Source organism: Bombina bombina, chromosome 7 (assembly GCF_027579735.1).
Source record: "Bombina bombina isolate aBomBom1 chromosome 7, aBomBom1.pri, whole genome shotgun sequence".
Taxonomy (NCBI): Eukaryota; Metazoa; Chordata; class Amphibia; order Anura; family Bombinatoridae; genus Bombina; species Bombina bombina.
Genome location: NC_069505.1, coordinates 569540314 through 569557784, shown reverse-complemented (window position 1 = coordinate 569557784; position 17471 = coordinate 569540314). Strand labels below are relative to the sequence as shown.

General features: G+C 39.1%; 1 protein-coding gene across 1 annotated transcript; it reads right to left on the bottom strand.

The window, feature by feature from the left end:
- Nucleotides 1-616: 616 nt before the first annotated feature.
- Nucleotides 617-17103, bottom strand: LOC128636087 (uncharacterized). The gene is made up of 2 exons (XM_053689151.1): nucleotides 16964-17103; nucleotides 617-1869 (listed from the first exon to the last, which is right to left on the bottom strand). The coding sequence occupies exon 2, from the start codon at nucleotides 1820-1822 to the stop codon at nucleotides 1022-1024; it is 801 nt and encodes a 266-aa protein (XP_053545126.1). The 5' UTR covers nucleotides 1823-1869; nucleotides 16964-17103; the 3' UTR covers nucleotides 617-1021.
- Nucleotides 17104-17471: the final 368 nt, after the last annotated feature.

Genomic DNA, 17471 nt, shown 5'->3' with positions numbered 1-17471 from the left:
ATGGTGGTGGGGGCATAATGGTTTGGGGCTGCTTTGCTGCGTCAGGGCCTGGACGGATTGCTATCATCGAAGGAAAAATGAATACCCAAGTTTATCAAGACATTTTGCAGGAGAACTTAAGGCAATCTGTCTACCAGCTGAAGCTCAACAGAAGATGGGTGTTGCAACAGAACAATGACCCAAAGCATAGAAGTAAATCAACAACAGAATGGCTTAAACAGAAGAAAATACGCCTTCTGAAGTGGCCCAGTCAGAGTCCTGACCTCAACCCGATTGAGATGCTGTGGCATGACCTCAAGAAAGCGATTCACACCAGACAGATATTGCTGAACTGAAACAGTTCTGTAAAGAGGAATGGTCAAGAATTACTCCTGACCGTTGTGCACGTCTGATCTGCAACTACAGGAAACGTTTGGTTGAAGTTATTGCTGCCAAAGGAGGTTCAACCAGTTATTAAATCCAAGGGTTCACATACTTTTTCCACCTGCACTGTAAATGTTTACATGGTGTGTTCAATAAAAACATGGCAACATTTCATTCTTTGTGTCTTATTAGTTTAAGCAGACTGTGATTGTCTATTGTGACTTAGATGATGATCAGATCACATTTTATAACCAATTTGTGCAGAAATCATTCCAAAGGGTTCACATACTTTTTCTTGCAACTGTATATATCATCTGTCTGTCTATGTGTCTATGGATCTATCTATCTATCTATCTATCTATCTATTTATCTATCTATCTATCTATCTATCTATCATCTACTTACCAATCTGTTTCGATTAATAATATTTATCTATGGGTCTGTTTATCAAATATAATGTAATCAAATCAATCTATCACTAATCTATCAATCTATCTATATTAATCATATCTATCTATCTATCTATCTATCTATCTATCTATTTATCTATCATCTATCTACTCCCTGTATGTCTCTCAAACCTATTGTCTTTCTCTTACTCTCTGTCTTTCTGCCTAAGGATACGATTCTCTAAAGCATTCTGCTCTAGCAAGATGATCTAAAAAAACCTTGAGAGTTTACTGAAAGAAAATGAGATGGAATTTCCAAAAACAGACACTTCAGTAGTGGGACCTAATTTTAATCCGGTTCCAAGGAATTTAACCTCCACACCATCTGCTCCAGCTGATATTCCAGTATCTACTGCAATGCCAAGTTTAGCTTCTAGGGGACCAGCATTTGCGGAAACACTTACAACCTCTGCTTTGGCTATAACAGCGACCCCATCATCGCTGGCTTTAGCTGATACTGCAGCATTTACTTCGAGGCCAGTTTTAGCTTGTATGGGACCAACAGACGCTGAAAAACTTACAACCTCTGCTTTGGCCATAGCACTGACCCGATCATGCTTGACTTCAGCTGATATTCCAGCATTTACTTCAAGGCCAGCTTTGGCTTGTATGGGACCAGCAGATGCTGAAAAACTTGCAACCTCTGCTTTGGCCATAGCAGTGACCCGATCATCGCTGGCTTCAGCTGATATTGCAGCATTTGCATTGAGGCCAGCTTTGGCTTGTATGGGACCAGCAGATGCTGAAACACTTGCAACCTCTGTTTTGACCATAGCAGTGACCCGATCATCGTTGGCTTCAGCTTCCACAAATGCGTTGGGACCTTTTACTGTTACATCAAAGATATCAGATTCTGCACTAACGCCACCAAATCCAGCCTCAGCATAAAATCCAGCTGTAGGTATTTTCTGCCCGGACTTATTTTTTAGTCGATTGACATAGGTGCCACCACGAGCATAGGGACCTTTTATTAAGAACTTTTTTGTTGGTTTCAATCGGTGTTTTCCCATTCTGTTCCCCTTTCTTGTGTTGTTTAAGATATTCCAGAAATTTTAACCTGAAGGGTGAGATAAGATGTCAATAAAATAGAAACTGAAAAAATAGATAGATACAAAAATGCTCAACTTGTAACAATGTAACATACTGTATGCTTCTTCCTAATATTGTGGTAATACTATTGAAATATGTTTTTCTAATATATCAACAAAAACAATTATATTATCTATCTATCTGTCTAACTGTCTGTCTATCTATGTATCTATCTATAAATCTGTTTCCATTAATCATATTTATCTATGGGTTTGTTTACCAAATCTAATCTAATCTAATCAATCAATCATCTATCAATCTATCTATATTAATCATATTTTTCTATGGATCTATCTATCTATTTATCTATCATCTATCTATTATCATCTATCTATATATCTATCTATCTATCTGTCTATCTGCTTGTCTGTCTATCTATTGATTTATGGGTCCATCTATTGATTTATGGGTCTGTCATGATACAATCATGTGGAGTAGTTGATGCCTGGATTGGCTGCTCAGCAGAGGTGGTATTGTCCCAGCATGGAAGGGGTTAAGGTGAACTGTTTGTTCTGTGTGTGTGAAATCTGCTGCAGAGAAGCTGTGGGCTGAGCCCCGTCCCCCCTCTTTAAGAATAGTGATGTAGTATAATTGTGTGTAGGAATGCAGAACGCTCCTCCCCTTGGAGACTGATAGTGGTAGTTAAGACTTTGTTGGCATTGGCTGAAGTCGTCATAAATTATAACCAGGGCGTTGTCTTTGACAAGACAAAGGAAAGATTGGGTTTAAGCTTGCAACAGATATACTTTTTAGTCAGAACTGCCCTGGGGACTCAAGCGACCATAACATCTGGAATGGCAGCTTTCCACGTATCTAAAGAAACTTGGAAATAAGTAAGATATTGTGTGTAATTGTTTTTCATGTCCTATTTGGTTTCTAAAAAACTGTAGCTCTGCATTTGTATGTTTGTTTTGAATGTCTGTGTAATTTTGCACTGTGTAACCTCTGTTAATATTTTTGTTATTAAACACATAGAAAATCTAATTCTGTCTTTGGGCTCTAATATCTGAATTCACACTCCTGTTGAGACAAGGTTAAAGGCACGTTACCAAGGTGTTAAATTGTGTGAGTTTTTAGGGGTTCCCCAGAACTCCCTTTTAATTTAAAAGTTTTGGTGGTGGCAGCAGGGAAATTGTTAATTAGAGCAGTGTGGACAAAAATTGGGGACTAATGAGGTGTCCCTTCTAAGGTCCTTTTGCAGAGTTGCAAGGATAGGGGAACCAGAGCTGTGTGCCATTAACCCCTTCATGCCCACACCCCTCTATTGTGACGCTGAGAAGGCTTGATTCGTCACAAACTGGCTGGCAGCGGTGGGGATATTTAGAGTTTTTTAGTGCTATTTGGATAGTACTAAAAGAAATTGCATTTTTTTGTGCAATTTTCCAAAGACAGAACTCAGTGCCTAATTACATTGACATTACAGTGCAAAGAAGCAGTTTTTTTTCCCCCTCCCTCTTGTTTGTTCGTTGCTACTCTCATTATGGAAGCATATAGAAAGATGCTGAAAGAATCCCTGGAGCTAATTTGTCAGGAGAGAGCCATTGCAACTTTTGGCAAAACAAAGGATCAGTTGGTCCAGGAACTGAAGCATGAAGATGACATTCCAGCAGAGCAGGAAACAGGCACAGAGAGGGTTACTGTGGAACTGGTAACCCAGGAGATGATACCTACTGCTGTTACCCCTGTGAGTGCAAAGGAGTCTGAGCTACAAACAGCACTCAGTACTTGGGGGATGCTGATCCTAAACTGAGAATGGAATTGATCCTCAAGTTTCAAGAAGCAGCTGAGAGAAAGAGGGAGGCTGCAGAAAGAGAGAGAGAAAGAAAAGAAGAGAGAGAAAGAGAGAGGGAGGCTGCGTCGAGAGAGGCTGCAGCGAGAGAAAGAAAAGAAGAGAGAGAGGCTGCAGAAAGAGAAAGAGAGAGAGAGAAAGAGAGAGGGAGGAAAAGGATGCTCAACGGAGACATGAGCTGAATATGCAGAGGAATAGAACTAGCCTGTCTCCCCAAACCAGTGAACGCGGGGAAACCGCAACAGAGAGGCCCCGTCTGGAGTATTTTCCAATGTTGGAAAGAGACACTGACTTGGATGTTTTTCTGAGGGGCTTTGAGAAGGTATGCAAGCAGTATCAGCTGCCCCCAGAGCAATGGGTTCGCTATTTAGCTCCTCGCCTGAAGGGTAAAGCACTGGATGTATTTGCTTCCCTTCCAGGGGAGGATGACCAGGACTATGAGGCCATAAAAACAGCCTTATTAAAAAGTTTTAACCTCACTCCGGAATTCTACAGGAAAAAATTTCTGAGTCTTCACCAAAGTGCAGAGGACAGCTGCACAGAATATGTTGCACAGCTAAGGTCTGCTTTTAAGCAATGGACTGGGGGCCTAAAAGTCCTCACTCATGAGGCTTTGGAGGATTTGATTATCCTGGAGTAGTTCATGCAAATGCAAAGTCCTGATGCCAGAGTATGGATTCTGGACAGAAAGCCCAAAACAGTGGCAGAGGCTGCAGATCTGGCTAATGATTACGCCAACAACAGAGCACCTGAAACAAGGCAGGCAGCTATTCAAGCTGTGTCTCCTAAGTCGAAAAGAGCAACCAAGCTAGCAGAGAAACCATCTCATCTACACCCTACAGCCAGAGGGGCAGGGGCCACACCGGGACAGGGGAATACCCGCCGGTGTTTCACTTGTAACCAGATGGGGCATCTGAGTTTCACCTGCCCAGAAAAGAAGAAGCCTGAGGGTGGGAATGTGGCTGGGGCACCAGATTCTGTTTTGTTTGTGGGTGGGTTCCCAAGGCAAAAGCGGAGAGATAACCTACAGAGGGTATCTGTGGATGACCAGGTGGCAACAGGACTCAGGGATAGTGGAGCTTCGGTTACCTTGGTGCATCCTGAAATGGTAAAGCCGGAGAACATTATACCAGGGAGGACTGTGTCCATTCAAGGAATTGGGGGAGTTTGCCCCGCAGTGCCTGTGGCATGAATGTACCTTGATTGGGGTGTGGGAAAAGGTTTGCGGGAGGTTGGGATTTCTGCGGATATCCCTGTTGATGTTTTGCTGGGCGATGATTTGGGCCAGATGCTTTGTCAGTACGCCCCAGAAGACAACACCTGAAACCTGGCAGGGCCAGTAGAGGGCCCTGCACCAACTGAGGTACTGTGTGAAACTTTGGGGGACCCAGAGGGGAGGCTGGGGATGGACACATCGCTAGCTGCACCAGAGCTGGAGGTATCCCACCAAAGGATAAAGGATGATTCCCTTGAACATGATTGCTGGGAGGGGGGGCTGAGGGTTAATGCAGCTCTGCCTGTGTGTACACCAGTAATGTCTTGTTCTGATGAAGAGGGATGTAATGAAAATGTTTGTGACAATGTTACTTCTATTGAACCTGGGCGCTGGGAGGGAGAGCCTAGGGAGGGATGTATTGAAAATGTTTGTAACAATGTTGCTGCTATTGAACCTGGGCGCTGGGAGGGAGAGCCTAGGGTTAATGATGATTTACCTGAACCTGTACCAGTACTGTATTGTGCCAGTGAAAAGGGGTATACTGCCATTGATTGTGACAATGGGATGCCTGATGCAGTGTGTGGGAATGTGAGAGAGCAGCAGGGCTGGGCTGTGCTAGAACCAGCATTGCATATGCAAGGAGGAGTGAATGGCATGGCTGGTGTAGGGGTCAGAGTACATCCTGCCCTGTTACAGAGGGTAAAACAAGATGGGAACTTGGATGTGGCTGTGGACCTCCCTTACAAGAATGGCAGATGTGAAGAAGATGGGGAGGGAGATGTAGCTGCAGTGACTAACGAACCTACTACTCCTACAGAGCATATTGGGGTAGGTGTGAACAGTGGAGTATCTGGCCTAAGCATAGCAAGAATTGCTCTTAGTCCCCCAGTGAGTTATGTACACAAAGGAAGAATGATATAAAGGATATCAAAATTCCCAAAGCATGCACTTACAGCACTCTAGGCCCTAACTAAGGAACAGAATTCCCCAACAGGATTTTAAAATATAACCTTTATTAATTATAGAATTAAAAAAACAAATTTGTTTGGTTGATACACACACAATTAAAATACACTCCAATACCAAGATCAGTGTAATAGGTTGTGGGTTAGATCACTTAATATTATAATTCGGCCTCTATGAATTCACCGTTATTCGTGATCTTAATAATAACCAGGTAGATTTGCTAGGTAGTATTACCACAAGTTATAACCTATAATGTAGAGCTGATCAATATATTCATATCTGGGTGATCTGATGTCAACTCAAGTAAATTCCAACTATCTTCGTTGAGTATAATATTAAATTAGAATGTAGACACACATTATTATTCGGTCATCAATTCCATATTTGATATGTATATGTATCAATTGCCCAGTGGTATGTGGGTATTTGAGTATCCAAAGAAGAACAGTCAACTTTAATGATTGTTATTGCAATGTGATCAGAAATTAATGTACTTCAGGTAATTTACAGTGAACTACTATAATATAGTAGGAGCTCATATGAACTCCACTACCAAATAGTTCTGAATTGTGTCCGTTTCATAATGAAATTCTGAAATTATTAATTGTTATAATGGTCACTATGTTTGCTCTGTAATCAGAGTTGTTAGCTTAAATAACACATGTATAGCTGTTATTAATGCAATCAGTTCAAAAGATTATTAGAGAGTGACCAGGACACTAAATCATCTTAGTTATGATCAAACCTGTATTTAAACAGTTAATTATATCAGTTAAACTGTGTCTGTTACAGCCTATATTGTGCCTGTAATTGGTCCTGCTATGTTAATAACAAAGTAACGATATGTGTGTAGTAAGTAATCTGTTACAGTCGTGGTCAGGAAATGTTAATTGGTGACAATAGGTTTGGTCCTAACCAAGTTCTTACAAGGCGGTTTTTATAAATTGTTTTTCTAAGATAGACTAAGTCTGGCACAACCCAGACCATAAATATAGCCAGTTATATTCTGTGATGAGCGGTGTAGGCACAGCTTATGCCGCTGATATCAAGTGATTTTGCAAACATCCATTAGTTATACGTTTGGTTAGGTACACATTCATTCAGGAGCTGTGTTAACAATATGATAAAATCCGGCACAACCCGGACTGTGTAATTCATGTTACTCGGTTAGCGGACACAGCATGTGCTGTGATTGTCAAAAGGTAAAGCACACATTCACAGGTCCTTAGTTTGCACACACTCATTCAGGTTTTTATAGTAAGTATTTCTGAAATAGACTAGGTCTGGCACAACCCAGACCACGGATATAGCCCGTTATACTATGAGATGAGCAATATAAGCACAGCTTGTGCTGCAACCATCAAGTGATTTTGCAAACATCCATTAGTCATACGATTGGTTGGGTACACATTCATTCAGGAGCTGTGTTATGATAAAGTCCGGCACAACCCAGACTGTGTAATTAATATTACTTGGTTAGCGAACATAGCATGTGTTGCGATTATCAAATAGTAAAGCACATATTCACAGGTCCTAAGTTTGCGCACACTCATTCAGGTTTTTGCAATAAGTATTTCTGAAATAGATTAGGTCTGGCACAACCCAGATCACGGAAATCCCCCGTTATACTACGAAATGAGCGATATAAGCACAGCTTGTGCTGCAATCATCTAGTGGTATTGCAAACATCCATTGATTGTACAAATTGTAAGGCATATACTCATTCAGAATCTTTGTTGGCAGTATGGTTAAGCCAAACTGTAAAGTTAATAATACTTAGTTAGCAAACATAGCTGGTGCTAAGGTTATTAAATCGTGTAACACACAATCATTGGTACTTAGGTTGGTACACATTCATTCAGTAACTAAATTAGCGATTAGACTAAGTCTGGCACAACCCAGGCTATATAAATAATTAATATCATTCAGTTAGCAGTATGGTAGTGACAACGTTGCAAAATAAATATAACTGATCAAGTTAATGGAACAATTTAAGCAGTTGCTGTTCATCTAATATGACCCAGATGAAATAAGTAAACCGCTCTATTTTGGGGTAACCCTCAGCAACACATAGATTCTCGGTACTGGGCAGTTAAAATAACATACAACTAGATTGTGAACAAGTTCACCACTCTCCCCTGACGCGTTTCGCCCGATAGGGCTTTATCAAAGGCAGCGAGCCACCGAGTTTGTGGGGATTTAAACCCTGTGGAACCGGAAGTCCCGCCCCCGCTCCACTTTGATAGGTGCTTAGATTGTGTATAGACAGAATGATAGACAGCGCTTAAGTCAAATGAAGTGGTTACATTCTCGGTTATAGCTGGTCTGTATTATAATGAGAATGAGATATAGTAAATAAAATACTATTATAATGTTCCCAAATATAGTCAAATGTTGACATTTGAGCCACACGGTAAGGATTATCATATCAGGAGATTTTTATTGACTATAATCTATTTACCGATTTGTGAACAAATATAGTGCAAATTGAATTTCAATTTATATAAGGATCTATACCAATTTATAGACTCTTCATACACAAAAAATATGGTATGATTGGGCTAGTAAATCCAAATATATATTAGTTGATTACACCATCGTAAGTTTGTGTATATCAGCCTATACTGGAATATATTTGGAATATATTATTCCTACATAGGAATCCACTTAAAGGGCATTATGTATTTTTAGATCAGGATCAATCTTAATATTTTTTGAAATGAGAAAGCCATGTTGAAAGTGTTTCATGACATACCGAGGAGAAATTAGTGTAAGTGAAATGTGTATCAAATCTGTTTGCTAGTTGTGTGAATACCAACTGTTCCCTCAAGTTTATTGGTGTAAATGTGGATGGATACGATGTGTTCACTAACGATGTTTGTATGTGAATTTCAAAAGGTGTCATACTCTAATAAAATATTTTAATATGTGATTCAAAATAAAATGTTTTTAAATGTGTCTAGTGACAAAAATAATACAATGAGAAAAGGGGGGAGGGGGTAAATTATTACTATGAAAAAAGAGGGGATAGGGGAGGTGATGTTGTATTTATATAATAACATAAATAAAGTAAAATGTGGTGAAGGAAGGGGACCATCTAGTCCAGATTCAAAACAAGATATTTATGTGAATACCCGTGAAAGTGCAGGGGAGGTGACTTGCATAATTCTCCTCATGTGGATTAATTTATATCATTTTATGTTTATTATTTAGTTATTTTATTTTTATATGTGTTTTTTTTATATACTTGATTAGTATTTGTATGATCTTATTATCTTAAAAGTAAATGAATTTCTTTGCCTTAGGAGAGGTGTTAAGGCATTCAATATACTTGTTATTTATCATACCCAGTTAGCCATATTAAGCATTCAATTTATAATTTTGGAAATCAATAATATTTCCCATATATAATGCACTCTATATTATCTCATATAATTCCATGTAATTAGTGATTTGATCTGGCCACCTATTCTTGTTAGTGATAATGGAAAATTGATATTCCATTGTTGTAGAAAAGTACAGTTAAAATAAATACATATAGTCTTGATAGGTTCTTTAATATAAGATTTTTATATAATTCTAGTCTCTCGAATATGATCTTACTTTCTTTCTCTTCCTTTATTAGTTGTTCTTGATATCCTCTTAGTATTTACAGATAAACATAAAGATTATTTTGTTCATTAAGACCCCAGGGTTGGACCGAATTTAATAAATAAATCCATCGGCTTTCAGACTTTAATAATGCCGTTTCCAGGTCGCCTCCTCGAAACCCTAGGCTCACTTTCTCAATGCCCCAACACAGTAAATCTCTCTGATTGGAATTGTAGTGTCTCAAGAAGTGTGCAGCTACACTAGTTAAGGTCTTCAGATCCTCTTTATCTTTGGCTGCATTTTTAATATTTCTTAAGTGTTCCAGAAGCCTGACCCTCAGTTTCCTGGTCGTCATTACGACATAATACAAATTACATGTACATTGAAGTACATATATTACACTTTCAGTATTGCAACTTATGTATCGGTTTATTTTATGATTTTTTCCAAATCTATCTTGAATTACAGTAGTGTTTTTCATAAATTTGCAGGTACTGCAATTCCCACATTTATGGGCTCCTGGATTGAACGCTGAGATGGTCTTTTTCCTTTGAAAATGACTGCTTGTCACAATATCTTTAATGTTCTTAGTTCTCCTGAACCCAAAAGAGGGAGTTGTTCCCAATGTTGATTTGAGTAAAGGGTCAGTCATTAAGATATTCCAATGTTTTTTAATTATGTTTATGATTTGTGGAGTTTGCGTATTATGAGTCAGAATTAGTCTGGGAATTTAAGAGCTAGTTTTATTCTGCCTCTTATGGAGTAAATTGTGTCGTGGTGTTAGACGGGCTCTCTGTTTGGCCTTTTTGATGGATCTCTTACTATATCCTCTTTTTATTAATCTTTCCTCCAGGTCTAATGCTCTCATCTCAAAAGTTTGAGCTTCTGAGCAGTTTCTTAACTAGTGTAGCTGCACACTTCTTGAGACACCACAATTCCAATCAGAGAGATTTACTGTGTTGGGGCATTGAGAAAGTGAGCCTAGGGTTTCGAGGAGGCGACCTGGAAACGGCATTATTAAAGTCTGAAAGCCGATGGATTTATTTATTAAATTCGGTCCAACCCTGGGGTCTTAATGAACAAAATAATCTTTATGTTTATCTGTAAATACTAAGAGGATCCGATCAGCCAATAGAATGCGAGCTCAATCTGATTGGCCGATTGGATCAGCCAATCGGATTGAACTTGAATCTGATTGGCTGATTCAATCAGCCAATCAAATTTTTCCTACCTTAATTCCGATTGGCTGATAGAATCCTATCAGCCAATCGGAATTCGAGGGACGCCATCTTGGATGACGTCACTTAAAGGAACCTTCATTCATCGGGAGTCGCCGGAAGAAGAGGATGGATCCGCGTCGGCTGCTTCAAGATGGTCCCGCTCCGCGCCGGATGGATGAAGATAGAAGACGCCGCCTGGATGAACATGTCTACCGGTCCGGATGTCCTCTTCTTGCCGGATAGGATGAAGACTTCGGAGCCTCTTCTGGACCTCTTCTTGCCGGATAGGATGAAGACTTCGGACCCTCTTCTGGACGGATCGGTGATACCCGGCTTGGTGAAGATAAGGTAGGGAGATCTTCAGGGGCTTAGTGTTAGGTTTTTTAAGGGGGGTTTGGGTTAGATTAGGGGTATGTGGGCGGTGGGTTGTAATGTTGGGGGGGGTATTGTATGTTTTTTTTAAATGCAAAAGAGCTGTTTACTTTGGGGCATGCCCCACAAAAAGGCCCTTTTAAGGGCTGGTAAGGTAAAAGAGCTGTTAACTTTTTATTTTAGAAAAGGGTAGGGCATTTTTTTATTTTGGGGGGCTTTGTTATTTTTTTAGGGGGCTTAGAGTAGGTGTAAGTAGTTTAAAATTCTTGTAATTTTTTTTTTTTTTGTAATTTAGTTTAGTTGATTTAATTGTAGATAATTGTAGGTAGTTTATTTAATTAATTTATTGATAGTGTAGTGTTAGGTTTAATTGTAACTTAGGTTAGGATTTATTTTACAGGTAATTTTGTAATTATTTTAACTAGATAGCTATTAAATAGTTATTAACTATTTAATAGCTATTGTACCTGGTTAAAATAAATACAAAGTTGCCTGTAAAATAAATATAAATCCTAAAATAGCTACAATATAATTATTCGTTATATTGTAGCTATATTAGTGTTTATTTTACAGGTAAGTATTTAGCTTTAAATAGGATTAATTTATTTAATAAGAAATAATTTATTTCGTTAGATTTAAATTATATTTAACTTAGGGGGGTGTTAGGGTTAGGGTTAGACTTAGCTTTAGGCCTTAATACATTTAATAGAGTAGCGGCGAGGTCCGGCCAGCAGATTAGGGGTTAATACTTGAAGTTAGGTGTCGGCGATGTTAGGGAGGGCAGATTAGGGGTTAATACTATTTATTATAGGGTTTTTGAGGCGGGAGTGAGGCGGTTTAGGGGTTAATACATTTATTATAGTGGTGGCGAGGTCCGGTCGGCAGATTAGGGGTTAATAAGTGTAGGTAGGTAGCGGCGACATGGGGGGGGGGCAGATTAGGGGTTAATAATTATAATATAGGGGTCGGCGATGTTAGGGGCAGCAGATTAGGGGTACATAGCTATAATGTAGGTTGCGGCGGTGTACGGAGCGGCAGATTAGGGGTTAATAATAAAATGCAGGGGTCAGCGATAGCGGGGGCGGCAGATTAGGGGTTAATAAGTGTAAGGTTAGGGGTGTTTAGACTCGGGGTACATGTTAGGGTGTTAGGTGCAGACTTAGGAAGTGTTTCCCCATAGGAAACAATGGGGCTGCGTTAGGAGGTGTTAGGTTTTTTTCCAGCTAAAACTGTCCCATTGTTTCCTATGGGGGAATCATGCACAAGCACGTTTTTGAAGCTGGCCGCGTCCGTAAGCAACGCTGGTATTGAGAGTTGAAGTGGTGGTAAATTATGCTCTACGCTCCCTTTTTGGAGCCTAACGCACCCCTTCAGAGAACTCTAAATACCAGCGTTGTTTAAAAGGTGCTGGGGAAAAAAAACACGCGTAGCTAACGCACCCCTTTGGCCGCAAAACTCTAAATCTAGCCGAATGTGTTTTCAATATAGTACAGGGTGAGTTGACTGTTCAAATTACTCTTTTTGTTTGTTTTTTTGCATTTTTATACTGTCCAAACTTTTTCAGAATTTGGGGTTGTATATATATATATATATATATATATATATATATATATATATATATATATATATATATATATATATATATATATATATATATATAAATATATATATCTCAATGTTAAAGTTTTTTTGTGGCTTTGGTTTCTTTCACCTGATATATTTGAGCCTTTATGACTTTTGTGTGCAGTATTTATTTCAAATATTTTTATTAGTGTTATTATGAGGGTAACTGTACTTTGTAATGTATTTCTGCAGTGATTTGTGCAACTTTTTTGTTTCGGAAAACAGTTAACAGTCTGCGCGTAGAGCCTTGGAATATTTGGCTCTCTGAAGTAGTTAGGAGTGAGTAGTGGGGCTTATCCCATTGGGACATATAACGATTTCGGTGTTATGTAACACTGTTTTATTATAGTATTTTTTTCATCTCTATATTTGTGATCTTTAACCCTACCTACTGACGTATTTTGATCGCGATTGCATTGTACCGCATTGTAGCAATTTTCCCGTGTTGTATGTTGATTGGTTGCAAGTAGTCAGCTGCACTGATTGAATTAAAGCACCTGGGGCTTTTTAAAGGCACGTGAACATAGCGTTCAGTTTCAGGCTAACAAGGCCTGTCTTATGAGAGCACGGCTGTAATGCCGACTTGTACTGCTTAGACCGCAATGATCGTCTGTGAGTATCTTTGCTTTGTTTAGATATATTGATACCTGCAACTGTTACTAGCTATGTGCAGCCGGAATGCCGACACTGATTCTATGGGGCATATTTATCAAGGTCAGTATGGAGCTTGATGCCCCTTGTGTTTCAGGCTTGCCAGAAACACAAGTTATGAAGCAGTGGTCTAAAGGCCGCGGCTCCATAACCTGTCCGCCTGCTCTGCTGGAAATCAACCCGATTGAATACGATCTGGTTGATTGACACCCCCTGCTGGTGCAATGATAAATGTCGACAGCGTAGGCTGTCGGCATTTATCGATGTGCAGCGGACATGATCCACAATATCGGATCATGTCCGCTCACACAATGTTAAATCGGCCCCTATGTATTGCCTTCAGTGTCATTTACAATCGGTATAGAGGAGCTGTATATGTGGGAGTTATGTTGGATCCCAGCCATGAAGTTGTACATTTCCGTTTTTTAGTGTCTCCCTATACGCTGGCTTGGTTGTATTTAGCCAGGTTTATTTATGTGGTTTTGATTTCATAAGGCTAGCGCCATTAGTGTAATCATTGTTTCTCTATGTTTGTATACTGTCTCTAGAGAGTTATTGCTTTACTGCTGATGTCTGTTGACACGCCAGACCGGGTATTTGCAGTTGTGTATACACACGATATATAAGGCTAAAGTAATTAACCCCGTATTTCCTCTCTGGTCTTGTCATAAACACTAGGAGGCCGATTTATGAATGGTCTTGCGGACCTGATCCGACAGGGAGAGAGAGCACAAAAGAGAGGGGGGAGAGAGAGAGCTCAAAAGAGAGGGGAGAGAGTGCAAAAGAGGGGGGGAGAGAGCGCAAAAGAGGGGGGGAGAGAGCGCAAAAGAGGGGGGGAGAGAGAGCGCAAAAGAGAGGGGGGGAGAGAGAGATCTCAAATGAGAGGGGGAGAGAAAGCGCAAAAGAGAGGGGGGAGAGAGAGCAAAAGAGAGGGGCAGGGAGAGAGCGCAAGGGGTGGGACTGCTGTACCCTGCAAAAAATGGCCCGTGTGAACGGGCTTTAGGACTAGTATATATATAAAATGCAAAATAGAGCGCACTCCCACTCAAACAGCAACAACCAGGGTGCAAGCAAATATGAATACAAAATAGAACAAAGCAGGCACTCACTGGATTTGTGAAAAAGGTGCTGTTACTGGCACATCAAAAAAAGTAACGTTTCAGGGATCAATCACCCCTTCATCAGACCATCACTTGGTCTGATGAAGGGGTGATTGATCCCCGAAATGATACTTTTTTTGATGTGCCAGTAAAAGCACCTTTTTCACAAATCCAGTGAGTGCATGCTTTGTTCTATTTTATATATATATCCCCTTCCTCATACGGTCCCTGAAACGTCACAATAAAGGCACGTATTTTGAAAAGCCCAGTGAGTGCAAGCCATCGTTTATTTATGTAATTTTTTCTGCATGCACCCTGGCAAGTTGACCACGATGTGAGAGGGCTCTTCAGTTGCTATTATATATATATATATATATATATATATACACACACAAATATATCTTTATTAATGTATATGCATGTGTAAGGTGAGTTGAATATTCAAATTACTCTTTTTGTTTGTTTTATTTGCATTTTTATACTGTCCAAACTTTTTCAGAATTTGGGGTTGTATATATATATATATATCAATCTTTATCAATGTATATGTATGTATCTCAATGTTAAAGTCTTTTTGTGGCTTTTGTTTCTTTCACATGAGATCTTCTATATTTGAACCTTTATAACTTTCGTGTGCAGTATTTTTTTAAAATATTTTTATTAGACAGTGTTATTATGAGGGTACTTTGTAATGTATTTCTGCAGTGATTTGTGCAACTTTTTTGTTTTGGAAAACAGTTAACCACAGCTCTGAGATTGCGGTAAAGATTGAAACGTAAATCGCAATTGCTCTAGATTTCGCTCAACTTGTAATATCAGTGCAATGGAAAGGGGGCCCAAATGATCGCATTAACGCTAGTGCAATCGTTTGTGCCTCACTTCTAATCTAGCCCTAAGGGTCAAATTATAAGTTGAGCGCAAGTGAGGTGCAGTGCATTGCACAGAAGCATTTCTCTCACGAGAGCACGCTTCCATAGGCTCCAATGGGAGACTCGTTCTCATTATTTGAGACATGGCATTAGAACTAGCACAGCGAAGGGGGTAAGTAATGCAGAGATGGGCAGCAAATATAAATATATATGTATAAAACTTTTTAGTCAAGCGTAACAGTTAACCAGAGCTCTGAAGTCGCACTAACCCGACAAGCGTGTTCGCGTTTACTTTCAATTTGTAATACGAACGGTCTTTTACATTCACCCGAAAGGCTAAAAATAGAGCTCTGAAGTCGCACTAACCCGATAAGCGTTTTTCGCATTTACTTTCAACTTGTAATACAAACGGTCTTTTACATTCACCCGAAAGGCTAAAAATATTACACCACTTGTAATCCAGCCCTTAATCATGATTTAGGCAGAGCATACAATTTTAAACAGTTTTTTTTATTTTAAACCTCTTTTGAAATGTGCTTTGTTCTCTTGGTATCCATTGTTGAAGGAGCAGCCATTTGCTACTGGGAGCTAGGTAAACACATCAGGGGAGCACATGACAAGAGGCACATATGTGCAGCCACCAATCATCAGTTAGCTTCCAGTAGTGCACGGCTGCTCCTGAGCCTACCTCTGTATGCTGTTCAACAAAGGATACTAAAAGTACAAAGCAAATTAGATAACTATAGTTAGCTGGAGGGTTGTTTAAAATTGCCTGCACTATCTGAATCATGAAATTTTGACTTTATTGTCCTTTTAAACTTTCATTCAGACATGAAATTTTACACAACTTTCCAACTTACTTCTTATTGAATTGACCGTGCGCTCTTGTTACCTTTTGTTGAAGAGCATATCTAGATAGGCTCAGGATCATGAATGTGTCTTGGGCAATATCAAAAGATCAGAGAAGTGTTTGCATCAACATTTTTAACAATGCTGCAAAATACATACATTTCAGCTTTTTCAGCTAAAGATAACAAGAAAATGAAGAAAAATTGATAACAGGAGTAAATTAGAAAGTTGCTTAAAATTGCTGCTCTATCTGAATCATGAAAGGAAAAAAATTGGGTTTAGTGTCCCTTTAAAGGGACAGTATACACCAATGTTCTACATATAACTGCATGTAATAGACACTACTATAAAGAGGAATATGCACAGATACTGATCTAAACATACAGTATAAAACTATTTAAAAACTGTTGATGAGGTTAGGCTGGGTCACCTAGTGAAAGAGGCTGGAAAACAGGAAGACCAGACCCCCCCCCCTGCATATGAAAAGACAGATTAGACTAACAGGAGCCAACAGTAGTCTGTAAATGAGCATATACATCTGACACTTAGGGGCTTGGTTAGTGAGAATCAGCACAATGTTATTAAAAAATAAGCAAAACTATACATTGGTACAAACACACTCCCAGATGGGGTGTATAAATAGACCATCTACAAAACATGTATGCAAAGAAAAATCTAGTGTACAATGTCCCTTTAATAAAAAGTGAATTTTGCAGTTGTTATCTGATAAAGCCAATTAGGAACAGATATGTAGCAGTGTTAACCTAGATAAGTCAGCAGATACATTTCAAGTTCTTAGAATTAGAAAGTTCTTACTTTTCAGAGCTTATGGAAGGATCTATTCCTTTGAAGATCAATTTTCACTTCTTTACTTGGATATTGTTAGAGACTTTTATCAGGACCTGGCGAACTTCTTTGTAGATCTGATTTTATCACCTTCCTTCCTGTACGAGTACACAGATCTGTTTTATGTAACAACATAAGGTCTTATAAAGGATAGAAATATACATTGTAAATCATTTACTAATCCTTAAGATTCAGATGTTTCCTGTAAGTGATAAATAAATCATTCTGATGTCTGTAGGTCCAAAGGTAGATGTATTACAGGGAGACGGGGTGGTGGATATAAGTCACATCTGATCTGCATGAACTGAGCAATTTGCACGTAGCAAATAGGAAAGTGAAAATGTCATTTTTTTTTACTTCAATAATTTTTATTAAAGTGACAGAAACAAACAAAAAAATCACAGTACAAGCATAACAAGCAATATAGTAATATCATAGGTACAATTTCCATGACATCTTGTTCATTTGACAACTGATT